The 26,352-nt window shown below is 57.5% G+C and overlaps 1 protein-coding gene and 1 long non-coding RNA gene across 6 annotated transcripts in view; one reads left to right on the top strand and one right to left on the bottom strand.

Moving 5' to 3' along the window:
* Positions 1-17,064, bottom strand: part of SIRPA (signal regulatory protein alpha) — a 42,482-nt gene extending 25,418 nt beyond the window's left edge. Inside the window, exons 1-2 of one of the 5 annotated variants that reach the window (XM_045445075.1) lie at positions 16,653-17,064; positions 15,594-15,681 (exon numbers count right to left, since the gene is read on the bottom strand). In XM_045445075.1, the coding sequence (XP_045301031.1) occupies positions 15,594-15,672 (79 nt within the window). In that variant the 5' untranslated portion in view covers positions 15,673-15,681; positions 16,653-17,064. Of the gene's footprint in view, positions 1-15,593; positions 15,742-16,003; positions 16,119-16,217; positions 16,289-16,652 lie in introns of those variants that run through there. The other 4 variants (XM_045445074.1, XM_045445076.1, XM_045445077.1 and 1 more) reach the window with 4 other exon arrangements.
* On the top strand, positions 16,733-19,836 carry LOC123580403. The gene is made up of 2 exons (XR_006703287.1): positions 16,733-16,845; positions 18,776-19,836. It is a non-coding gene; the product is annotated as an uncharacterized LOC123580403 (long non-coding RNA).
* Positions 19,837-26,352: the final 6,516 nt, after the last annotated feature.

Here is a 26,352-nt window from a genome sequence, read left to right as displayed (position 1 = left end):
TGGGTAGGGCTGGTCCCCCCCAACCCTTTTTTTTTTTTTTAGCTTCTCTTGAGCTCTCCACCAACTGCAGCCAGATTTAGGCAGCTTAATTAATTAGCTAGTGTTTATAAAGCGTTTGAAGAATTTTAAAAGTGGGACGTAAGTGCCAAATATTATTTTAATCTGTGTATATGTGTGTTTTTTCCAGCAGAGAGGGTTTTTTTTTTTTTTTTTTCTCGCTTGCCTGCTTTTCTTCTTCTCTGCAGGTTCTGTTCTGGGAACCGGGCTTGTTAAAAATCACTCCTGCGGTTCTGGGCCTGGGGTCATCGTGCTGGCATCGCGGACAAAACCATTTCCTGCTCTCCCCTGCCCTCCTGGCAGGGAGAACCACCGTCCAGGGGCCTGAACCGTCTCCGGGAGAGGAGGGCGGCTGAACAGGCATTCTCACACGCTGCTGGTGGGGGTGGAAATTGGAACATCCTCTCGGGAAAGCAGTTTGGCAGGAAGTACCAGAGGTGTGAAAGCTGTTCACCAGCCTTTGTGGGGCTGTTCCATGAGGACATAACCCCAAACACGGTGCGGGGTTCCCGCACGACGAGCTTGAAAAAGTTGCGGGAAAACCCAAATGGCCAATGAGAGGGGATGGTTAAAGTGAATTACGGCCTACCCCCTACACGGAGTTCGCGGACAGAAATAAAAAGCCATCGCCGTGGAAACTGGTAATCTGGACAGTTTTGCGTGGCATAATTTTAAATGATATTGTGATTATGCAAATAAAACCTGTTCACTGCAAAGCATTTAGAGACAACAAAAAAGTATAAAAACACAATAATAATCTCCCAGAATACCAGCAAAGGTAACTGCAATACGAGTGAATAAAACAGTTATAAATGTGAGTAAACAAAATGATGTGAAATCATACGCAGATAACTAAGGCTATGAGAAAACATTTTACTTCATTCACTCAAGTGTTCTTATAAAAATGAAAACTCAGAACTATGCTAATGTCCACGAGAAGGAGACCAGTCGATCCCGTGACAGTGAATTCACATGATGACCAAGTTTGCAGCCGCTATAAATGATGGTGTAGAGGCACCTGCCTGGCTCGGTCAGTAGAGAGTGCCACTCTTGATGTCGGGGTCGTGGGTTCGAGCCCCCTCTGGGTATAGAGATTACTTTAAAAAAAATCTTTAAAAAATGATGGGTTAGGGGCACCCGGGTGGCTCAGTCAGTGAAGCGTCTGACTCTCGATTTCAGCTCAGGTCATGATCTCCCGCCCTGCATCGGGCTCTGCGCTGACAACACGGAGCCTGCTTGGGATTCTCTCTCCCTCTCTCTCTGCCCCTCCCCCTGCTCATTCTCTCTCTCTCTCACTCTCTCAAAATAAATACATAACACGCTTTGAAAGATGACGGCGTAGAATTACAATTATCAATGCAAAATTATATTATGAGATCAGAGTCACTCAGTAACATAGTCAGTGAGATCTCAGACTTCTAAGTTTTGAAAGAAAAAATATATATTAAAGGTTAGCGGGGGTTAATTCTGTCGTAGATTTACAAGGGACTTTGCTTTCATGTTTGCTGTTCGCACGACTTGTGCCATAAAAAAGTAGGAAAAACTATGCTTTCAGCACGACTATGACTTTGTAAAATAAAATAAAACTGTATCTAAATAAACAACAGCAAGGTACTATATACAGGGCTATAAAATGCAACTCTCTTTGGATCACAAATCTAAAACTGAAGGCTTTTTCCTTCTATTTTGGGTATGTTACTAGATGAATGTTAAACATTTACAGTATTCTATTTTGTAATAGGAAAAATGTACACGTGTGATACATATATGTTTGTCATGTTACGTACACGTTTATTGTTTAGATGAACCTCCCTTCCAAGAACTTTCCTTCCCTTTCCTTTCCTTCCACTGCTACTTTCCCCCAGCATCTGATACAGTGCTTGGCACAGACTAGATGCTCAACTAACATCTGCAGAGGGGCGCCTGGGTGGCTCAGTCAGTTAAGCGCCCGACTCTTGATTTCAGCTCAGGTCGCGACCTCACAGTTTGTGGGTTCGAGCCCTGTGTCCGGCTCTGCCCTGGTAGCAAAGAGCCTGCTTGGGATTCGACTCTCTCTCCGCCCCTCTCCTGTCCGTGCTCTCTCTCCCTCTCTCAAAATAAATAAGCATTAAAAAAAAATCTGCAGAGAGTGACTGACCAATGGAATGTCTAGAGGGAAGGGTCTGCAACGAGAATCTCCATGACGCTGTGGTGAGTTACTTCTGGGGAAGGAGGCCAGCGGTTGGCACATTTTCTTTTTCGCTTCCTGGTCAACAATATATTGAAATCTGCTCCTTTAGCGAACATTTACTCCTTTTGGAAAAAAAATAAAGTTTTCTAGCGGGAGAAGTGTGCACAATGGGTGCTAACGGCCCCGTGTTATAGGAGGGACTCAGTGTCCACAGGACGTGGGGGGCTCACAGCATAGTGCAGGTGAGCGGTGAGTGATTGGAGCCTACTGTGCACCAGGCCCCGAGCAAGGGCTGTGCGACGTCCCTGGGCTCACGGAGTCCGCACACAAGTGGAGAAGATACACTTCAAAGAAATAACTCAAATGATCGCATTGGGAATGAGCCCCCGCCCTTCAGACAAGTGATTCCTGCTGGCCTCTCTGACCCCATCTCCTGCCCCCTCCCAGGGACCTGCTGCTCCCGCCGCCCCAGTCTGTCTCCCACAAATAAGTCAGGATGGTAGGAGGGAGGCCGTAGGATGGGGGCGGAGACCTGACCGTCGAGCTCGGAAAAATAGATTTGATTCTTTTTTTTTTTTTTTTTTTTTTTTACGACATTCCTCTATGGCTTTTGAGATCAAGCAAAGATGAAAACAATTTTCATTGGAAGTGAAAAAATAAGAATGGATGCTTTCTAATGGGAAAAACCAAATCAACGTAGAACTGAAACTTGCCTAGGGTTCCTCCCCAGCCTGCCTCATCAGGGCGCGAGAACAGAGCTGGGAGGTGCCTCGCCCAGGGACAGGCTTTGCCCACATGGGTGCTCACTGCCACTCACGTGGGGGCCTGCCCATCCCCGGAAGCAGGTTTCCACAAACTCAAGGAGCCCAGGGGCCTGGGGGGCTACGGCCAGAGCTCTGGCAGGGCCCAGGGCTAAGTACCCCGCTAAGGCCCAAATAACACCCGGCCCCCACAGCGGGGTTGGAGCTCAGCAACCCCCTCCCTGAGCGCGATCGTCATCACCCGCCTTGGGGGACGGCTGCCGGTTTACGATGCCACACACACACCTCGCCGGGCGCTGCCTTTGGCATCTTCCGGGTTACGATTTACGGGCCGTGTGTGAGACTGTGCAGTGCGGGCGTGTGGAGGAGTGAAGGGGCAGGCTCCGCTGGAGCGTGCACATGTGTGCACGAGTGTGCCCGGCGAAAGCACACATACTCACACGGATGCGTGCGTGGGCCCAAGGGGGCGGGTACAAAGGGAGCGTGGGCAGGAGGGAGCCACAGTGCTGCTCAAGAGTGTGTAGAAGCGGGGTGAGGGGGTGTGGACTGTGTGCGGGAGAGTTGCTGAGTCGCAGGTGGCCTGGGTGTGCGTGAGCGTGGCGGCGGCGTGAGAGGGCATGTCTGTGCCCAGGGGGTGTGAGCAGATGTCGGGGGGAGGGGTGTGAGCATGGGGGTGCTGGAGGGGTGAGCATGGGGTGAGCATGGGGGTGTGGATGTGCCCGCAGGCAGCGGGGCACAGGACCAGGACGTGCGCATGGGCGTGTGCTTGTGGGTATGCACACTCTTGGGGGGGGGGGCGGAGCATGAGCGCGATGGGAGCAGTGTGCATACGAGTGTGAACATGAGCGTGTGCGGTGGCAGAGTGCTAGGAGCAGGGACAACGGCGTGCGTGGGGACCACTGTGCGTGCAACGCTTGTGTGCCCACGTGCCCAGCTGTGCAGGTGCCGGCGTGAGTTTCCACACGCAAGGCTGCTAAGAGTAGGGGCGGGAGAGCCGCTCCCCTCACCCCTGCCATCAGCTGCTGGTGGGCGACCCAGTGTGGCAGCTGGTCTAGGGTGCTGCCCTTGACCGGGGGCTCGAACCGTGCTGAGCACCCGCTTACTCCGTGCTAGCCCTGAACTCATGCCCCGGGGTAGGGAGCAGACGCCCCCCCTCCACCCCCCAGGGCTGATCCACAGGGGGCCTTGCGTGGATGGCTGTGGATCCTACAGTTAAAGAGGGGAGCTCAGGGCTCGATGCCAGTGTGCTGGGGCTCCGACAGCCGCAGCGAGGCCCTGATTCTCTCTCGAGGTGGCCCGATTCATTCGTGCCCTCTCGAACCTCACTCAGCTGCCAGGCCCAGTCCTAGACGCTACAGGACACAAAGATGGGTCCCTGTCCGTGTGGGGCAGAGTCCTGGACATGGGCAGTGACCACCTAGAGAGAGATAAGTGAGTGAAAAAGGGGCTTGGGGACGGGGTCTTGGGACAGGGGCGGGACATGGGAAGACTCGCTGGCGGTGGTGGCCTCCGGGCTGGGCCGGGAAGGCTGACAGAGGCTGGGGAGAAGGAAAAGCATTCCAGGGAAGGGGATCCGCAGGAGCAAAGGTGCAGAGGAGAGGAAAGGGGTGTGCACAATCGAGCGACCGGAGCGGAGTCCTTGGGACACGCTCATTTGACCACCAGCAAGCTGGGATAGGGCTAGCCTGGGACTGGGCTAACCTCGCACCTTAAAGGATGGCTTCAGTCGCCATCTGAACAGCAGACCACCGCCGGGAGCAGTCCACTGGCACCGCTGGGCAAAGCCATCGGGCAGACTCCCCAGATGCCGTGGCGGGCACTACCAGCCGCATTAGAGCCAGCACAAATGGGGTGCACGTGGCCTTGTAAATAAAATGGGGGTGCCCAGGGTGCCCAGGGTACTCTCTCCTCCACCCCCACTCCAGGCAACTCTGAGCACTGGGCATGGTGCCCTATCCCTGCGGGGAGAGGGTAGACCCCAGCAGCCCGCTCCACGGAGCAGGGAAACTCCTGAGGTGCCAACAATGGGCTTGGGCTTGGGCTCCGGGGCCAGAAGACCTGTATGTCTCATCCCTACAGGGGTGACTTGGCAAAGTCACTCTTCTCCAAGCCTCCCCTTTCTCACCTGTGAAAAAGGGGGTACCACTGTCACTCTCCCCAAGGCAGAGGGTAGTGGTTGGAAAACTGGACTGAGAACGGTCCCCCTTCCCCACCATGTCCTTGCAGCCCATCCACCAGCAGATCGTGCCGATTCATGCCGATTCGTGCCGATCGTGCCAAGATCTGGCCAGACTCTGATCTCTTCTGGCCACCTTTCTGCACCACCTTCCCTTACCTGGATGCAAACTGACCTCCTGTAGTCGTATCGCTATGAAGCACACGAGAGAACACACGCTCCCCTTGCAGCCAGAGGAGCCTTTAAAACAAGCCAGGTAACATCCTTCCTTTGTTCCAAACCCTCCTGCAGCCTTCACAGAATCCTTCCAGGGTGGCCGCCAGGGCCCTACAGCTGGCTCTCAATCACGTCAGATTCGCCTCAGGGCCTTTGCATTTGTCACTGCCTCTGCCCGGTACTTTCATCCCCTAGATATCTACACTCTGGCTCCTTTGCCTCCTTCAGGCTTACCTGAGAGGGCCTCCCTGGCCACCCTGTATGAAATGCTGCCCCCTTCAAGGTCCCTTGGTCTGTTTTATTTTCCTACATATCACCTACCACCTGACGTATTACATAGTTATTTGTCAATTTCATTAGCTCCGCTTATAAGCTCTTGGAGGGCAGATCCTCAGTTTTGTGCCCTGCTGTATCCTCCAAGTTTATGCCACTGCCTGGTATTTGTTGCATGCACGTTCTGGCTTAGATTCCAACTCTGCCCCATATGAGACCCCAGGAAGTGTCTTCACCCCTCTGGCCCTGTGGTTTCCCATCTGTAGACGGGGGATGACCATAATAATGACCACACTAGGGTTGTTCTAGGAGGAAGCAGGCTACTGCGTGTAAAGAGCTCAGCACTGTGCCCGGCAGAGAGGAAAGCGCTCGGCGCTGGCCGGCCGTTACTGTGCAGCCGATATTTCAGGAGGGAGGGGATGATGGGTGATCACAGCTTTAAGCCTGAGAAGCGAAGGGCTCTCTCCAGCCCAGAGCCGGCTCTGCCTCGACACCCGCATGAAACTACTCCCTGCTGCACCTGTGACCAGGCGGGCCTCCTTCTGACCAGGAGGCCGGGGAGGGGGGGTGGAGGGCCAAAGGTCTCAGCGAGTGTTTGCTGGGTGTAGACGGGACAGGGAGGTGCTGAAGCAATTTGCTTGCAGTGTGGTCCCGTTTGCAAAGCAGCAGGGAAGGAACTATCAGTACACGTGTTCTGACCCCCCTTTGTCTTCACCCGGCCCGGGGGGACCAGATGAGGCTGGGAGAACACAGAGGGGCCGCCATCCCCGTCATCCACTGTACTTGGTGCCTCGATGACCTAAGGGCCCTCTTCTCACCTTCCCGTGTTGCAGCGGGAGAAACTGAGGCCCAAAGGTGGGGCCTGGAAAGGCTGAGAACCCACCCCGCAGGCCCCACTGTTCCTCCAGGCCAGGCCCGGGTGCCGCCCGGCCGCGCTCTCACGGATGCAAAGTGTGCACGAGGTCAGGTAATGGGAAGCCCTCACTAAACTGTCATGACAGCCCCGGTGAGGCTGTTGTCACCACCCCCCTCCTCCAGGTGAGGAAGCTGAAACCCTGAGAGGCAGAGGAGGGGCAGAGGCAGGACTCAAACAGACAGCTGCTCCCGAGGCTTGTGTGCGACCGCTTCTCCCCGCCACGACGGGGTCCCCTCCAGCTCAGGCTTCTGGATTCTCAGGCTGCCAAGGACGCGCACGCGTTTCCCCAGCCGAGATAAAGGCCCCCTTAAAAGCGACACGCATTTATTAAACGACATTTGCCAAGGTTTCAGCACACCCTGCTGCCGACAGCAGACAGCCTCTGGATGAGATTTTTCCCCACGCTGACACTATTCACTGATGCCTTTTATAGCGCTCTTTGCAGCTCACAAAGCACTTTCCACAGCTCTTACTTCCCTTAACCCTCAACAGTCCCCACGCGAGAGGGAACAGTGGCACAGTTGCCATTTTGCGGATGGAGAAACTGAGGCTCAGAACAGGGCAAGGCACTTGCCCCGGAGCACATGCTTCCAGAGTAAGTGGCCTGTGTTTGGATTCGAACTCAGGAACGTGCCCCGGAGCCCATTCTACTGCTAGAGAGGGGCCCGAGGGCATTCATCGGGGGGAAAGGGCGAGAGAGGGGGGTCTGGACGGAAGGAGCCCGCAGGACGCGAGCCTCCGTTTCCCAGGAGGAGAAATTGGGGCTGACAGGGGCAGCGTGGTGGGTTTCATTCAGGTCGTCCTGCTGACAAAGGATGCTCTTTCAAGCCCCCAACCATGACACGATGGCCGAGCAGCAGTAACAGTGACAGTAACAACGGCTGGAAAGCGTCAAACACCCGCGTTACCAGGAGCCCTCACTAGGCCTCGCCAAACCGCCACAGGAACCCAGCAAGACAGGGCTGTCCCTACTCCCATTTCACAGATGACAAGACTGACGCTCAAGGAGCTGCAGCCCCTTGGCCCAGGTCCTGGGGCTGCGGATCAGTCTCGCTTCACCGGCACCCTTACCCTCCGCACCAGGCGGCCTCACGAATGGCTCTTTGGGAGACGCTGGCCCCAGGCTGGGCGCTCCAGATCCCACCCGGCCGCGACACTGGAGGCGCTAATTGTGTCGCGTTTCATGGTTTGCCAGCTCATCCATCACGGTGTCCACACCGGGGTGAGCAGTTCGGGAGAGCCAGAATTTTCATAAGCACAAATTCTGGGGTCTCTTGGCCACCTCCCTCCACTCCGGCTGGCACTGACACCTTGGGCTTCTTGATGTTTTAGGGGGTCCCTGTGACAGCAAGGGGGGCGGGGGTTTGTGGCGCGGCCAGGGAGCCAGACGCAGAAGCGGAGCCGCATCGTGGTGAAGGCACAACTCCACTCTCAGACCAGGGTTACGGCCCGGGTGACCTCGTGGCTCGGAGCCTTCTCTCGAAAACAGGAATCTCACTAGCCACCTGTCCTTCCTTCAGCCGTACGTACTAACCTGCCTACCGCTGCCAGCCCCTGTGCTAAGGTCCCAGGAGGCGCAGCAGGGACTAAGACAGACACAGCTTACATCCTAGTGGGGGGAGAGAAGGCTGAAATAATGACACAAATACAGAAATGGCTAGGAGGGCTCGGAAACAAACTTGTCGCCATGGGAGAGATTATGAAGGGGGGACTGCTTTTAGAATGGGGTGGTTGGGAAGGGCATCTCTGAGGAGACGAGATTATAGCTGCAACCCGAAGGAAGCAAAACCGGGGAAGGTAGTCCAGTAGGACAGAGCTGCATGTGCAAAGGCCCTGAGGCCGGAAAGAAGGCTGCTGTGGCTGAAGCCCACAGAGAAAGGAGAGTGTGGTAGGAGATGAGGTCACAAGACGGACGGGGCCCAGAGAATGCTCTGCCCCATGGATCACAGCAAGGGTTTGATTTTGTTCAAAGTTTGGAGCAGCAACAAAGAGGATTTGATTCACCTGGCTGCTCTGGGTGACAAGACTGGAGGGGGCAGGAGTGGAAGCAGGACAGCAGGGATGCAGAAGCTGCAACACCGAGGGCCTGGACTCAAATCCTAGCTCTGCACCGACAAGCTGTGTGACCTTGGGCAAGTCACTTCACCTCTCTGAGTCTCAATTTCTTCATCTGCTCAATAGGTATAATAATAGTTCCCATCTCATGGAACTGTAGTGAGAATTTAATGCGGTGATGCAAAGAGTAATGATCCTATCCCAATGGCCTGACATGTTCGATGTCAAGGTGGTTGATGAACCAGACCCCATTTGGTCTGGCCCTGACCTCTCCCGATTGGCACACTGCCTGTCTCCCTTCACTCCAGCCTCACTGGCCTCCTTGCTATTCCTGGAACATAGATAACTCATTGCAACCTCAGGGCCTTTGCACTTGCCATTCCTTCTGTGCGGCTCACTCTCCTGATATCCCCATGGCTGCTCCCTCGGTTTTATTCGGGCCTCTGCTCCTGAGAGAGGCCCTCCGTCTGTCCCCACTCGATCTTCTGTTCCCTGCCCTGCTTTACTTTCTTTATAGCACCTGTCTCTACCTAAGGCAGTATTTACTTGGGTCTGTTTTCCTTCCTCACTAGGACGTCAGCTCCATGAGAACAGGTGTTTTTGTCTATCCACGGTTGTATACCCAGCAAGTCGAGCCACCCTGGCACACAGTAGATGCTCCAAAATATTTGTTGAATGAATATTTATAATTAAAAGGGCTGTGACGAGAATAGCAAAGAGTCGCAAAGTGGGTAAGAGTAAACCGGGGCTGGGATCTGGCTTTAACTCTCGCTGGCTACGTGGCCTTGGGAGGAGCCCAGCTTGGCTTTGGGGAGCCTCGGTTTCCTTATCTGTAAAAGGTGGATGAAGGACCCCCATGCCTTTTGGCACGTAGGGAGTGTTAGACAGCGGGGCACGCCAAGAGATGCATGGCAAAGTAGTAACGGCTGAAATGATACCCGATGTCCCCCCAAACTGCCCCCGGTCCCCCACCCCCAGGAGAGTGAGGGCCAGGTGAGACAGGAATCACAGACCAGCCTTGAAGCCAGGAGGCATCCCTCCTTCCCATTTTGTGTAGGTTTGAAATTTTCCAAATGAAGAAGCTAAGGAAGAGAGAGCGCGGATTCGAGGCTCCGCTCATCCTTAGCACATACTGCAGTATTTCCTTCTATCATTTCTGGAGGACACTGTCGGCTCTCAAGAGCGGCGGCCACAGACACGGGCCTGGCACCGGCCCCCCCACCCCCCACTCTGGCCGGCTCTCCAGGCTGAGGCTCACCGCTCACTCCTGGCTCCCTGGCTCCCTCCTGATCCCCTCCCGGCTCCCGGCGCCAATCTGCAGCCATCTAACACCCTGCGCCCCCAAATGGATGTGCCAGGAAATCTCACAGACACAAAGAGCCGGTTTGTATCATGTCTGACTTCCACCTCGGCTGTTTTGCATCTCTCTGGACCCAGGGCCTGGCAAGACACCTGGCCGGGAAAATCCATCTTGCCGGGGGCTCCGTCAGAAGACCTGCCCCAGCAACACCCAAGTTAACAGGAAAGCAGTTTCAGCTGTGAAAATAGATGCTTCCTTCTCCGGGATGGGACGGAAACCCGTCTTGGGAACACCCGCCACCTCGGCCTCCCGGGAGGATACGCTGATTGACAGAAATACGAGACGAGCACCAAGACGGCAGGATGCCAGCACCCCTGGGCCTCAGTTTCCCCACCGGTCAAACAAGGCGGAGGGATACCCACTTAACAGCAGGGGCTCTGCAGTCAGGCTGCTCTGGGTTGTCATCCCGACTCTGCCACTTACGGTGGGGCCTCGGGCAAGTCGCTCGGCCTCTCTGCGCCCCGTTTCCCCCTGGGTCGAACCGCTCTGATAACTGTGCACCCCACCCAGGCTAACTGTCCGTACCGCTGGGATCAAACGCACCAAGTGCTGAGCCCAGTAAGTGGCTGGAAACAATGGTTCCCATTATTATTACTTTAGTATTTTTCCACGGAATTCGGGATCCCGTCAGATTTCTGGCTTTAACGATGGAAACTTCCAGCTCAGCCCAGTTTTAAAAAGCCTTGGCCTGGAAGAGAGGGCGCTTGGCGTCCCACCCAGGCCTTGCAGTGGCTCTTGCCGTGTGAGCCCACAAGTCTTTTGCTCTCTCTGGGCTGCAGAGGGAGGTGCTCCGGGAGAGCACTAACTGCCCCCCTCCAGGCCTCTGCCGGCTTTCCGGGTCTGGGAATGCACAATTCCAAACCTGTGGATCCGGACAGAGACACCTAGAGGCAGCCCGCGCCCACAGCCTCAGTCCCAGGAACAGATGATTATTAAATCGCACTCGCCTGGGTTTCCGCTCAAGTTGTCCATTCCCCAGAACGGCACAAAAGCCGCAGGGAAAAAGAAAAGAACCCCAGACTGAACGGCATTCACTCCCGTGGAAGCTTTTGTTGCTCTGCACCCACCGGGCGCAGGAAGCTGTGCTAGGCACTTGACGAAACTCAGCCCCGCGTTTGCAATGATGAGGAAATCCAAACAGAACAAGACAATGATGGTACGAGGCTGGCTACCACGCGCTGAGCGCTCCCTGCACGCCAGGCACAGCTTCAAGCATTATACGTGCACCTACCGACTTAACCCTTGAAACAGAGCAGCTCAGTTTTACGGATGCGGGAACGGACACGCAGAGTGCAGTGAATCGCCCAGTACGCGGTGGAGCTGGGATTCACACCCAGGGCTCTGGCTCCAAGCCTGCGACCGCGTACCCGGGCTCCGCTTGCTACGGCTGCAGAACCACCACGCCAAGCGAGGGTTAGCCACGTATGCAGCAGGCGCCAAAACGAGGAGAAAGCAACAAGTAGCCTCAGTGAGGGGCAGATGGAACCTGGGCCGGGTGGGGGGGGGGGGGGAGGGCCAGAGAAGGAAGAGCTCCCTCGGATCACGAGGCCAGCATGCACCGAGGGGGAGGAACGGGTTTGGACACATGACGATCAGGAGGTGCAGGGAAGGGCATCTCTGACGGCAGGAACAGCGTAAGCCAAGGCGCAGAGATGAGCGAGTTGAGCTGAGGGCATGGATGGGTACCAAAGCGTTTACCAAACTGGGTTAGGCCGCATGGTAACGAGCGGTACACAAGCCAACCGCCTCGTGTTCATATGTTTGGGGAACGCTGGAGTAAACAGGGTCCAACTTGGGATTCTACAACATCTCGGCCCTTAGGTGCTAGCTAACGTGCTTGAGTGGCCGGGAAAGCTGTGGTCTGCAGGGAGGAAGCGAGGTTCTCCCGCAGCCCCTCGGGTCAGCGCTTCGGAAAACATGTGGCTCGGAAACCAGGCCTGTCAGGGAGGGAGCCCAGCGCTGTCACACGCTTCTTTTCTTTTAGATTTTTTTTTTTTTTTGGAGAAAACTTGGACCCACTCAACAGTTTTGAGGCGGGAGCGACATGATCTGCGTTGTGTTGACAGGCCAGAAATCTGAGCACATTTGAAACAGAGGGAGGGGGTGGGGGAGAACCTTCCATCAGTCCAAGACTCTACAAATAAGAAAATAACCTGTCGCACGGAGCCATTGGAAGCAGGGAGTAAGCGTGTGTGGGCTCCACACAACAGTTTTAGACTCCTTTCCTCTCACACACCCCCTCTCCATCTGCCTCAAAGGGCACCAGGAAAATGCAAGGAGGAAGACTGCAGCTCTGGGGGCTCCGGAGCGCGGCAGCCCGGGGAGGGGGGGGGGGCCTCTGGTGGAAGCCGTGTCACTCCCGTGAGCTGTCACTTGCAAAGGGCTATCGCTTGGTGTTTCCAACCTCAGCGTGCCTTCCGAGAAAGCCCCGTGACTCAGTGGAGGACTCCTGCCCCAGAAGGAACCCTTCACACGTCCTCCGTCGAAGCCCAGAGGGGGCTCCTCTCCCTCCCCCCAGCCTGGCCTAAGTCACCCTGATGGAGTCAGTGAGCTTCTTCCCTCAGAGGCTGCCCAGCCAGGAGGACTGGATTCAAACTCCCGGCCCCCTGCTGCTTACTCTGGGGGGGGGGGGGGGGGACAAGTCTCTCCTCCAGTTTGGGGCTCGATTTTGCTCATCTGCAAAATGGGGCTAGCGGCCAGCCCGTGACACAGCCTGGATTACGGTTAACTTTCAAAGGCATGGGTTCGCCTCCCTTCTCTCAAACGCGTGGTTCCAATCAGGACTTCGTATGTGCTGAATGACGACAGGTACAGGAATGAGTCACACCGTAGGTCTCCAGGGAATTGGTAAAGGAATAATTAACGGGCAGAAAGTACCCAGAGAACACCATGGCTTTAAAGAAACTTCCAACGGCCGGAGCCCATTGGGGCCAAAGTGCCTGCCACCCCCTTTCTCTTCTTTTGAAAGAGGAAGTGAGATTACCGTCACCATTTAGGAAAGTACACGGGACACACCAGGATGTCCCCCTCTGCCAAGGAATCCGAAAGTCACCAGAGGGCCCAGCTGTCCCCCAACACCTGAACCCCAACTTGGCCTGGCCTTCTCCAAGGCCAGAGTGAGGGGCGAGTGGGAGGCGAGGTCCCATGACCTCGGTGGGGCCAAGGCAGGGAGCCTGAAGGTTCAGAGTCAGGCTGCCTGGCTGTCCCCGAGCCCCTTGCCCTGCTCCCAGTCCCCAAATCTCCCTCAGCTCAGGTCGCTTCAGGAAACAGGCCTCACGTTGGCTCCAAGAACACAGGTTGGTGACTTCACCGGCGTCTTTTTAGAATTTCCCTCTGGCAGCATTTGCGCTAAAAGCAATCTTTAGAAACTTCTTCTCCTGCCTTCCCCAACCCAGATAATTCACATGACCGGCCCCCTGCAAAGAGTGATCATGTGCAGCCCCAGCAATCATGTGACACCTCCCGGGCTGACAGTGCTGCCTGAGACACTAATAGTCACTCAATCTAACGCCGCCTTCCTATGCCTGACATTTGAGTTTCTCACTCGAACAAATCTATTTTCTTGGAAAATTGGCCAACTGCCTCCTTCCTACCTTCCTGCCCTTCTGTCCTGCCTCTCTTCTGCTTTGTCATAAATTCCATGCTGGGAGAAACCGAGGGAGGGGCCCGAAGCCCCATCCTTCGGGCAGACCAGGTGATTCCGTCCTGGGGCCCAGAGTGTGGCCAGGAGCCCCATAGGCCACAGAGTGAAGGATGCCGCGAGGCTTCCGCGATGTGACGGCGACACCCCACCCCTTCCCACCACCCTCAGCTAAGAAATTTATTCCTACCTCCTAAGATTTATTTATTTCAAAGTTAATCTTGGCCCCTCTGCTGCTCCCACTTTTTCAGGCTATTGATGCTGAATGGATTGGAACGGAAGTTTTATGGCCTAATCTTTGCCATTTTATAGATTGTTTTTATAGGCAAAAAGGGGAGATGTGCTCACAAGAAGGGGGCTGGTGTTCCCAGCCAGCGCCCCAGGAAAGGCAGGCCGCCCATCCGAATGCTTGTTAATCAGCGTCACTGGTCATTTGCCAGAAACCGAACCATAGGGTCCTGGTTGAAGAAGGGTCTGGGATAGACATTTAGAAATTGACTTGGGCCCGGTTCCCTATGTCAGGAAAATGAAGCACTTGTGAGAGACACTTGTGCATGTCCAGGCCAGGCCAGGAAGGACGTGGGGCAGGAACCAGGACTTGTGCAGGGTATAAATGGCCGGCTCCTGCAGGAAGGAGCGGATCGGACAGACATGAAATGTATCAGGGCTTCCTTCGCCCGGGGCCAGGACCCAAACGTAACGGGAACACCCGGGGTGGGGTGGGGGGGGGGGATGCCTATGTGGATTCCTGGGGTTTTGGGGAAACTGCAGGGCAGAGAGAAGCTGCTGTCTCCCCCCCCTTCTCTCTCCACCCACTCTTTGCTAGTTCTCCCTTCCTCACTGCTATCAGATGGTTACCAGTCTCTAGGCAAATGCAAAAGGCGGGTGGTGGGGGGGAGGTGGGTACTGAGCTCATCTTTACCTCCCTCCTCGAGGCGGCTGGTGCAGACCCCTCAGCCTACAACACAGCTCCCAAGGAGCCAAAAAACAAGATCCCCATTCTTCTCCCCAATCCCAACTCCTTTAAAGCCGTTACTCCGCCCCCCGTGCCCTCCCAGGAGACCCAGGGTTTTGCAAAACCCCTTTAAGAAGCAGGACTCCTGAATGGTGACCTCACCCCTTGGCGAACACACACGATAGCCTTCAGAGCCCGCCTGCTGGAGACAGCCAGGTGTTTGATGTAGGCCAACAAAAAGACATGCTCAGAGCCACAGGTAACAGCCCCACAGAGCACCTGAACTGCGGGGAGCTGCCTGGAAGCCTGGGGAAGGCAGGAGGAAGTGGAGGGGGGGGGCAGAGGACAGCAAGAGGCTTTGGCAAACACAAGGACAATCCGCCGAGCTTTCACATCAGGATCTGTTGATCACAGCAGCTCATCCCAGAGTTACTGCGGCCTCCCTTCCTCTCTCTTTCCCCATACACACACCAACACTGTGTTACTCTGTGCACCAGAGGGAGAGCTCACTCTTCCCTAATTGCAACAGCCTGTTTCTGTTCCATCCCAGGCAGTACCTGGGGGACCCCCCCGCTCGGCCCCGGCTCTGGCGCCGACCCCCTTCTCTCAGACCCTGAAGTCAAACATGTGGAAAGCAGAAGTCCAGGGAAAGAGCTCTTTCTAGAGAAGCCAGGGGCACTTAACTCTAAAAGCCGCTGACAGCCTGCCTCCCCCATCAGATGGGGCAGGGATCGGGTCAGCCAACTCATCTGGGTATGTCCCAGTGCCCAGCACAGAGCCCAGCACAATGCCCCCACGATCAGAGTCCAGGGCGAGTGGGTCCTATCCCTGGCTGTGTGACCTTGGGCAAGTGGCTGGCCCTCTCTGGGCCTCAGTTTCTGCATCTGTAACCCTGCTTGCAGATATGTCTCCCCTTACCACCGCTGGACATTAGCCCAGGAGCTCCCAGTGGCGCTCTGACAGGCCTGGGCCCGCAGTTTGCGGCCGGCAGCGGCGGGGGGCAAGGGTGCTTACCTGTCCAGACGCAGGACGTGGCGAGCAGCAGGCAGAGCAGCGGCCCGAGGCGGCCGGGGGCCGGGCCGGCGGGCTCCATGGGCCGCGGCTGCGGAGCGAGGAGGGAGAGCGGCCGTGAGTGCGCGCTCGGGCGGGCGCAGGCTGGAGCGGGGAAATGACTAAGGCTCCCCCCTCTTCTCCCCCCCCCCACCACCTCCCCTCCCGGCCGGGCTTCCCCCCCCCCACCCCCCACCTCCCCGGAACAGGCGCCTGGAGCGGCTTAGGAGCCGCCGTCACCGCCGCGATTTTCGGAGAACCCCCCCTCCCCCCCCCCCCGAGAAATCGAGAGACGGAGAGGGGGAGAGACCCCAAGCGCGCGAGAAATAAAGCCAGGAACGGCCAGGGAGAGGCGGCAGGAGAGAGAAACAGACCCGAGGGAGCCAGGCGGAGAGCCAGAGACGCGGAGAGGCGAGAGAGGGGGAGCGGGGAGAGGGGGAGAGAGAAAGAGAGAGAGCGAGCGGGAGAGGAGTGAGCGAGGCGGCGCGCAGATCGCGGCCGCCAGCGCGGGAGAGAGGAGAGGACCGCGCGCGCAGGGGCGAGGGGCAGCCCGCCGAGCCCCGCCGCGCCGCCCCCGCCGCTGCCCACCTGCCCCGCCCGGGCTCCTCGCGGCGCCGGCGGCTCGGCTCTGCTCGCTCCGGGCCCGCAGTCCCGGCCGCTGCCCCCGCCCTCCCGGCAGCCCGCCCCCCCCCTCCCGCTCGCCCTCCCCGCCTCCCTCCTTCCCGCCCGCCCCGGGAGGCTGCGGGGCTCGGGCCGATCGGCCCCACGTCGCCCGCCAGCCGCGCGCCCGGGGAGGGAGGAGGGGGAGGAGGAGGGCCGCGTCGCCCCCTCGCCCGCGCCGCGGCCCCGGCTGCCCCGCCGGGCCCGCGCGGCAAGCAGCCCGGGGAGCGGTCCCCGCGAGCGCCCCGGGACCGGACGGGCCGCCGGCTGCAACACTGTGCCGGTTCGGGCGCCCGCGCGGCGCCCTCCCGGCTCCCCTGTCCCCGGCCCCCTCTCCGCTCCGTCCGCCCGCCGAGCTCGGACCTGCGCCGCCGGCGACGGCTGGGAGGCGGTGGGAGCGCCGCCGGGGCTGCCCAGAGGCCGGGGCCCCCGCTCCACTTTGCGCAAACTTGTTTTTCTAAGGTCAGCGCCGCGAGCTGGCTACATCGTCCTCTTAAGGTGGACTGGGGAAGTTGCGACCGACCTCCCTCCCCTCGCCTCCGGGACTCCGGCCGCGGTTAGTCCCCGCTTCCCGCCGGCTGGCGAGCGGCTGGAGGCGGCGCGGGAGTGGGGATGGAAGGGGGGGTGGGCGGGACGGGGAGGGGGTGTCTGCCTTCTGCCCCTCCCCGAGTGGCCCTGCCCCTGTGCCCTAAAGCTCAAGGCCCCTCTGGTGGTGGTGGGGGGGGGGGGGGGGGGTGGGCGCGCGCGCGCGCCCGAGGGCCCCGGTTCTTTCAGAGCTGGGCCGAGGTGAAGGAAAAGCAGGAAGTAAGTGAATGTAGGGGGAAGGGGGAGAGGAAGGAGAGAGTGATGGTACAAAAATAGCGTGTGTGTAGGAAGGACTTCAGTACCGCCTGGAAAAGAGGCGCAGGGAAGCAGGGAGGAGAGGGAGCGAGAAGGGGGGCTGTGGCCGAGAAACCGGAGGGGATGCGTCGGGGCCTCCCCGGGGCAGTAGGCTCTCTCGCCAGGTGCCTCGGTGTCAGGCAGGGCCGATTCAGAGGGTGGGGAAGGCCCAGGCAGGGGTGTGGGGGAGAGATGGGACTTGAAGGAAAATGACAGACAGGGGGGAAGGTGAGGGGAAAGGAGAGCAGGGGCTAGAGGCCTGGAGACAGAGGACAGAGCCTCCTGGTGAAAAAGCAATTACTGTCTCTCTCTCTTTCTTTCCCCAACTCTCTGTCGCTGTCTCTCTTTTTCCTTGAGGGAAAGCTGTGTTCCCAACAGCAGCCAGGCCAGCAATAGGGGGCGGGGGTGCCCTGGTCACCTGGCAAAGGGGGGTGGACGAGGGGTCCAAGACCCTCTGCTCACGGAGGGACTGGGGCTTGGAAATAAGGCCCTTCAGAGGACGTGAATGAAGCAGGGTGGAAGACTGACCAGCCCTGCAAATAGAGAGGGGGTTGAGACCCACAGAGGGAGCGGACTTGTGCAAGGCCACACGGCGAGGCCTGGGGTAAAAAAACGAGATTTTAATTCCCGATTCCCAGGCTAAATAAAGACCTTCGCAGGGTGACCCTACCCTCACCCCCAGCCCAGCCTCCTCGTCAAATGCCTGGTCCTGGTGTTGTGCTAAGTAAGGCAGGCGGGCAGGCAGGGTATACCTGTTTAGGGCCTGGACCAGGCTCCCAGGGTTCTGATCCCACCAGCCATCGCTTGTGACGGTGTGGACTTGAGAAAATACCTTGTCATTTCTGTGGCCCAGCTTCCTCATCGGCAGTGACGCTAACAGGAGAATGGACCTAAAAAGGCTGTTGTGAGGATGAGATGAATTCATTTTGTATAGTACTTCGAAAAGTGTTTAGTGAGTACCTGTTTGGCGACAGTCCTTGGGACCCCACGGGGTTCTGAGCCGTGTCTGAAGTACAAGGGGATTTTCTTTTCTTTGGGGGGGGGGAGAGGTACAGCAATGACCCATTCAAGGTCCCTGTCCCCAAGGAATTTACATGCAAGTGTGTGTGTGGGGGGGGGGGGTGCGGATAAGTAGACAAGTGGAAATAATTCATGTACAACAGAAGAGTGAGCGTAGAGAGTGAGAAATGAGGGCTCATTCGGATGTCAGGGCCTCTCCAAGAGGCTGGGAGCTGAGCCACCAGATGGGGCAGCAAGGTGAAGATTTGGGGATTTGCTGTTCCCGGAAGAGGGAACAGCATGTATAAAGGCCCTGGGGCCACTTGGCTGGAAGGGAAAGAGCAAGGATGGGGAAGAGTGGTCCAGCCGGGTGGCCTCGCGGCCCTCGGTAAAAAACCTGCATTTCTTCTGCAGATAGGAAGTCACCAGAGAGTATAGAGCGGGGAAGCTCCAAGGTCTGATTTATGTGTTTTAAAAGGCCACTCTGGTGGAGAGTGGATGGTGGGGCCTGAGGGAGGGGAGTGTGGAATCGGGACGCCAGTGAGCAGGTGGTTTTGGGGGGCCTCCTCATGTCTGAGGTGGGGGGTAGAGTGTCTCTAACTCCACAGGCCACATCGGGCAGAGACCATGAAGGTGACCAGCTGAGGCTCTTGGAAAAATCCATCACCCAAATCTATCCGGGGTACAAGGCAGAGCAAGGGCTGCTGCTTGAAGGTCAGCGACGAGGCGGTCTCCGGGCCTGGGCTTCCAGAAGGCTCTGCCATCCACCGTTCCCCGGGACACACACGCAGACCTCCCCGGGATTAAGAAACTGCGGATTAAGGAAGGATAATAATTGAACCACCTGCTATTTATGTATAGCACCTTTGGCAAAGACAGTCAAGAGGCCTTCCCCACACTGGGGCCCCTTTCATCCCCCCTTCTGCCCCAGGAAGCGGGGAGCGGTGGGGGTGGGGGTCTGGCCTTGTTCTCCTAATCCAAAGACCACAGAAAAGTCACCCTTGACTGACGGTCAGGGCTGGGAGGTCATTGAGACCAGTGGGCAGCTGGGTATGCTGGGGTCGGGGGACAGTTTGCCTGAGGTCACCCCGAGCGATTGCGGCAGATCATTGAGGTGAACCAGCCACCTCCACGGGAGGCCTCCTGGGTTGCCCTGGATTCAAATCGAACTTCCTTCCTACGTATGCCATTCATTCACGCACTCGCCAATACTCTTTAAGCATCTATCGTGTGCCAGGCACTGTGCTAGGCTTGGGAATACAGCACTTGGAGGGGGGTGGGAAACAGACAAAAACCCCTGCCCGCAAGGCAGGGAAGGGGCCCAGGAGTGCCCACGAGAGGAGACGGGTCGGGGAAGGCCTCTGACGACGTGCTATTTGAGGGAAGACTGCAAGATTCGGGAAAGGAAGCCAGAGGCGGCCCCGTCTGTGCTTTGCTTTTCTCTGTCACTCCCCGTGCGCAACCTGTCAGCGATGCCTGTCTCCACCTCCAGAACCAAGCCGCTTCTGAGCGTCTCCACCATCTCCCACCTGGGCACCTTCTTTCCACCCTCGGCCTCCCCTTCTCCCATCGACTCTCCACTCAGCAGCCAGAGGCATCCGTTCTGGAAGGCAGGCGTCATCCTTCCCCTGCTGTCCAGGACTCGGGAAATGACATGTGTTTTGTGAGCCTCAGTCTCTTCATCTGTGAAATGGGAGTAACCCGGCCGACGCTGCCATGGGGGCCGGGGGGTGGGGTCAGTGTGGCAGGGATGTGAAGGCAGCCATGGTGGGGGCAAATCTGGAGTTTGCCTCTACGGGTTGGGGGGGGGGGCGCCCTGGGTGTGTGAGGTTCCCCTGGCGGGCATCGGTCTCACGGAAGCCCCAGCGACTCCACTGCGTTCCCAGAGGCAGAGAGTAAGTGGGCCAGGGTCACTCTGCCAGGGCATGCCGGAACCTGCAGGGACCCAGCTCTGCAGGGCAGCGGCCCTGCCTGGGCTCTGCTCTTCTTCCCAGAACCCTGGGCTGGCGTCAGCGGGCAGGCCGGCCAGGCTGCCTTTGTGTGGGGCCCGTTAGGAGGCCGGAGTTGCCAACCACCTAGTTTTCTGGGCAGCAGGAACCATTTGGAGTTAGAGGCCTCAGCCACGGAGCCAGAACAATAAAAATAAAAATAGCGAGGACTCCCGGGCAGCCTGGACCAGGGCACCAACGGCCCCAGAGAGATGTTCCTGAGGAGCTGGCGAGAAAGCATGGTGGGGGCAGGCGGGGGGGTTGGAGGTGGGGGGGGGTCCTTGCCCTGCGTCTGCTCTGCTCCCCGACCTGTATCGTGGGGTATGGCCAAGGCTCCCCGCAGCCATTTTATAGCTGCAGAAACTAAAGCTCAGGGGGATGGAGTGGCTTGCCCGGGACACACAGCTAGTGAGTGGCTGAGCCAGTTGAGGATTCGAACTCAGTTCCCCAGATTAATAGTGGGGAAAAAAAAAGTGAGCCGCCCCAGGGGCGGGGCGAGAAATCAGCAGAGCCTGGATTTGAAGGGTGTCTCTGAGCCTGCGTGTCAAAGCGCCCCACTTACAATCGCCTCTCCACAGTACCCCACCTTTCCACACGGGAGTCAGAGCTGTGGTTTTCCCACTGAGCACCCGGAGGGGGTGTCGATGCAGGAATCCCAGGGCCCCACCCCCAGAGGTCTTAGGTAAGGCCTGAGAATTTGCATTTCGACAAGGCCCCAGGTGGTTCTGGTGCTACCAAATACAGGACAGGAACGTTCCAGAGCCCAGTCCCAGCTTTCCTGTGGGTGGGGTCTGTCTACCCCTCTGTTTCCTGTCCTCCCTGCCCAGGGGAGAGCAGAGGGGGCACGGGCGGTGGCTCAGAGACTGCAGCCAGTGCCCCGAAGCTGAGGGGCTGTGACAGATCACCCAGCCGGGGCCTGGGGGAGCCATGCTGTAATTAGTGCTTTCCAAGGGAAGTCAGCGACTTAAGTATCTTGGCAGGCAGGCAGGCAGGCAGGCAGCTTGCCTGAGCTCCTTAGGGGTGGGACCATGCTGTCAGGCCCTAAACCCTGTCCTCAGGCTCTGGGAATCTGGCTCTGCCAGGAGCCGAGCCCAGCTGTGCGGAGCCAGGCGCGTTCCTTAACACCCCTGGGTGGGGGTCCCCTGCAGGATGGTGACAGAAGGGCTGGCGTCAGGCTGCAAAGCTGATTGCTTTGGCACGCATCGGGAGACCTGAGTTCAAGTGCGGACTCTGCCCGACGGTAATACTGACCTAGCTAAAATGCAGGAGCGCCTGCTAAGCCCCCCGGCTTGAAGGACTTCAGCGGATTCTGTCATGCGCCTCACTCCGCCTCACGTGACCACAATTCTTATCCCCGTTTCACAGATGAGAAAACTGAGCCATAGAGAGGTTAAGAGTAAGCTTTTGAGCTGCAGAATTCGACTTTGAACCCAGGCGTGCTCCTCGCCCAGCCCCTGCTCCCCACCCCTGCACATTCTGACTTCTCCTTTACTGAGAGTCTGGGGCCCCACGGTGCTATCTCTGGGTGTCCCTCCCTACCTCAGGGCTGGCTCTGTGATGTCCGGGCCCCTCTGTGGCATCCAGACCTGGGCTCGTTGACTGGCCATAGGCACACAGGCATGTGTCTATCTGTCTCGATCTCAAAAAAAAAAAAAAAAAAAAAAATTAAAAACAAATTTTTTACATATTTATTTATTTTTGAGATAGAGAAACAGAGAGTGAGATGGAGAGGGGCAGAGAGAGAAGGAAACACAGAATCCGAAGCAGGCTCCAGGCCCCGAGCTGTCGGCACAGAACTCGCCCCGGGACTCGAACCCACAAACTGCAAGATCATGACCTGAGCCGAAGTCGGACGCTTAACCGACTGAGCCACCCAGGTGGCACCCCCCCCCATCATTTTGTATCCCTTCACCCCACTTTCTCTTTCTTGGTAGCATGTAAATACTATATAGTTCTTGGTTGCTGTGGCTTTCCCCCTCTCAAGTTGGAGCTCCATGCGGGGCCTTTGAGTCTGTTCTCCGGCACCAGGAGCTGTGCCTACAGGGGGCAGGGACCTCAGTAAATGAGGTCGACGAAGTGAGGGAGGGAGCCAAGCAGCTAGCAGCTCCGTCCGTGGGGACGGACAGCCTGCTTGGCCTGGGATTCCTCGAGGAACAGATGTCCTCATTGAACTTGGGTTTCCTTCCCGGGCAGCGAGGCCGGGACTCCGGTTGGCCCCATTCCTGTTCCAGAGAGGAAGTATCTGTCCCTGGGCAGGAACCGGCCTGGCTCTCAGGAAAACTGAAGCAACATACACCACTTTCTCCGCTCAGCTTCTGTGGCCCCGGGGCCGCGGGTGGCCACGTCAGCCTCCACAGGGCCCCGGCCTCTGGAGCAAGGAGGACGGTGGGATGGGAGGCCGTGGGAGCCTCGCGGCCGTGCTGTGTGAAGGGGGCCTCGCCTGCCCAGAACCGGGCCCTCGCCCTCTTACCCGTTTGTGTAGCCACACAAACGGAGGCTCCGCGAGGGGCAGAGCCAGCCTGGGTGACACGGGATTGGTGACATGGGATTGGTGGCAAGCAAGGTGATGAACCAGGCCTTACGGTACCAACCCCCCCCCCCCGACATGTCCTCCTCGCCTGCAACCCACCCTCCTCCCTGTCCCACCTCTAAGTGCCTGGCCTCGCACCTGACATCCACCGCCAAAGTGTCCTCTCTCCCTGAACGTCAGGACCTGTCCAGTCGAGAAAGTAGCAACTGTCCCCATGGAACAGACAAGACTGGAGCGTCGAGAGGGAAACGCTCCAAGTTAGCCTGACCGCCCTCTCAGGCTTTCCTCGCCCCCCGCTGCAGGCACGCGAATGGGTTTAGTCAACAGGTGTTGCAGGGGTTTGGGTGCAATGGCCCGGCATTAAGACCTTCTGCGTTCTGGCTAAAGTCTCAAACAGGGAAATTGCCAGAGAGAACTGGGCAATTGGGGAAGAAGCGGGGGCTCTCCGACTGCCTTGAAATGGTGCCCCTTTGCTGAGCAGGGCTGGGGGCCTGGGAGGAGGCCTAGGGGTCAGCATCAGGGTGGCCCCAGGAAGCCAGACCTGAGTGGCAAGGCCTCTGGCTTCACCAAAGACCCCACAGGCCCACAGCCCTGCTGAGCCAGGGAAGATGGCGGGTCTTCATTCAGTCACAGGTATTTCCTGAACACCTGCTGCGGCCCGGGGGGGGGGGGGGGGGGGGAGGGGGTTCCAGTGGGGGTGGAAGATACGCGCATGGCTGAGGAACCGCACCCGCATACTCGGTAGGTAGTGATAGCTGCTGAGGAGGAGAAGCGTGGCCCTGAGTGTCTTGCTCAGGGAATGGAGTTTCCAGAAGAAATCGAGAGACAGAGTCACGCCGGAGTATCGGCAAAAACAACAGCTTTGGGGCTTTTGTTCAGAGCAACAAGGGGCCCGGGAGCTACAGGGAAGGGGGTGGAGACGGATTCCTGGAAGCCACTTCAATCCCACCTGCTGCTCAGTTTCAAGCCCAAATCCTCCCGGGGCGTCACTTGAGGCTCTGGACAAAATTTCGCAGCCTCTTCCTCCCAGCCTGAGGGCCCCAAACTTGCCATCATCTGTGCCACAGGAACCAGAGAGAGAGAGAGAGAGAGAAAGAGAGAAAAACAACCCATGATAGCCTCTTTACATGGGGGCTATTCTGAAGATTCAAAGAAAGACTGTATATCAAAAGTCTGGCACACAGGAGGCACTCAATAAATGTTCTATCACTTTCCCTCCAGCCCTACCTGTCCTTTTAGGTAGCGATCTATGTGGTTTCATCTCATTAGTTCAGGGTTTTCTGTTTTTTGCGTCTGTGTGTTCCGTGAAGTGTATCAGTGCTCTAAAAGGATGTGCGCGTGCACACACGGGCATACATTGGGGGTGCGTGTTTAAAACGTTTTTACTGACCGGGACCATGATCAAAATGTTGAAGACGGCCGTTTGGAAGTCCAGTGGAATCGATAGAGACTATCAGAGCCGGAAGGGATTTTAAAGGCCATCGGTTGCCCCCCCCACCCCCACCCCCAGCGGCCGGTCTCCCATCCAATACGCAAACCTCTCTGTTATACCAGCTTTGGCTCTGGCAACGGGGAGCTCATCCCCTTTCCGGGCAGGTGTGTGTTGTACAGGCCCTGGGGATGGTTTCCTGGCCTCAGTGCCCGTGTGTGTTTCAGCTGCTCCCAAGCTCCCTGGCACCGGGTCACAGCTCTGGGATCTCCCAAGGGCCCAATGCCAGGCTGTGCGCATAGTAGGTCTCCAGTAACGTCCCCTGAAGGAGTGCGGTGGCGGAGGGATGAGAGGGGGTTGGGAAGGATGCCTTTCCTGGCAATTCTCCTTTGGAGGGCGCACCCACTAACAACACAGCGCTGTGGCCCTCTGGGGTGGCTGGGGGGGTGGGGGTCTCAGTCTAAATAACACGCATCTTTGAGTTTGTGTGTGTGTGTGTCTGTCTATATATGTGTGAGCATGCCGTTGTGTTGCTCTGTGTGGCTCGGCCTCTATAGATGTGTGTGTGTTTCCCTGCAAATACCCACGTGTGCTGTGCATGTCTTTCTCTAGATCTTCGTGTTTATGTGTATTGGCGGTGGGGGGGGGGGGGGGCGGCTGTCACCGTAGGGTCGTGTGTCCGCCTCTGTTCGTTTGGCTTGTTTGAATGTGTGTGAGTGCACGCGGTCTGCAGATGCCTGTGTGTGATGTGGACGTCTCTCTGGGTCTTTGTGTGTCTGTGGGCTCGTGGGCCTTTCTCTGTGCGTCTCCCCTCCCCTATTCAGCCCTACTGGGGAGCCAGGAGTGAGTCCCTGCAGCCCGGTCTACTGAAGGCCGTCTGGCTGGCAGACAGCAAGGGCTCCACACCCCTCCTCTCCTGCTCAAGCAGCGGCTGTGCTAATCACTGGGTTATATGCAGATGGCAAATGTGGGCTGCCAGGCTTGGAGGAGGGACGGTGGAGGGGGTGTGCAGATGAGCAGACACGAAGGAGCATGAAGACAATTTAAAGGCAGAAAGGGGAAAACGAGCCTGCTTGGTTTGGGAGTTCGAGGTGCGGGCTTGTCTCCAGAGGCATGAATCCAATGGAGAGGATGTGATGTCTGTGGTAGCTTCCCTCTCATCAAGCCAGAGTCTTACGATCACAGGATTCTAGAACGCTAGAACCACGTTCACAGACTCTAATCCTCCTGGGATCTTAGGACCTTCAAACACAGACCTTCTCTTTCTCCCCATTCTCTTGCTTTTCTTTGTATAGAATCATGGCCAAGGAATGACCTTGAAAGTTCATCCCGTCCACCCTCTGGCTCTGGGCTGGGCAGCGGAAAGAGAGAGAGAGAGGCCCATCAGCTGAGACATTCTTGGGCGACGTTGAACTGGAATCTTCCGTTGGCAAGGACTTGTCTCCTGAATGATCTGGGCTCTCATATTACCCCTGTCACCTTCCGCTGGGACTGCGTTCTCCTCAGAGACAAAGGCGCCTATGTTCCCAGGATATGTTTTCGGCCATTCAGGAGCTGGCATAATAGCCTGCAGGTGTGAGGAGAGCCAGGGTGGGGCTCCTCTGAGGCCCTTGGCCGTGGGGACTCAGCAGCCCAGCCTGCGGTGGAGGGGGTGGCCAACCAGCCACCTTCCTCTCATGGCTTCTTAGGATGGCAGCCTAAAAGGCTAGTCCTATCGCCGGGAGCCACGGACTGTCTCTGAGGGAGGACACTCTACCGTACCTTGATCTCCTCCAGGACTCACCCAAACTTCTGCGCGTGGCCGCTTTTCAGGCCCTGACTGCTAGCCATCCCATCTCTCCCTCCACGTGTGTCCAGCCACGCTGACCTCCCTCCCCACCTCGAATCTGGTTGACTTCTTCGTGCCTCCAAATCGGCGTGGGGCTTGCTCCTCTCTGCCTCTTCGTCGTGATGCAAACTCTTACCCATCCACGGAAGGGAAGGTCGCACTCAGTTTTCAGTGCCATGAGAGAGAGAGAGAGTTTGACTTACTACTTTATTTCCCGGAACCTACAACAATATTTGGCACGCTGTAGGGATTCGATCGATGTTTGTTGAACGACTAACAGGTCGGATGCATCCTGCAGAATTGCCCTTCTGAAGCCTCTGTGCCTCGCCTCCTTATAGGTGTCTCCCTGGGCCCCCCACCCCTCCCCTGGGATTACCCGTGGCCCAGAATTTACCACCCTAGGTCAAAAG

The sequence above is a fragment of the Leopardus geoffroyi genome, chromosome A3 (assembly GCF_018350155.1).
Source record: "Leopardus geoffroyi isolate Oge1 chromosome A3, O.geoffroyi_Oge1_pat1.0, whole genome shotgun sequence".
NCBI lineage: Eukaryota > Metazoa > Chordata > Mammalia > Carnivora > Felidae > Leopardus > Leopardus geoffroyi.
Note: the sequence above shows the minus strand (reverse complement) of the source record. Positions and strands in the feature narration are given on the sequence as shown.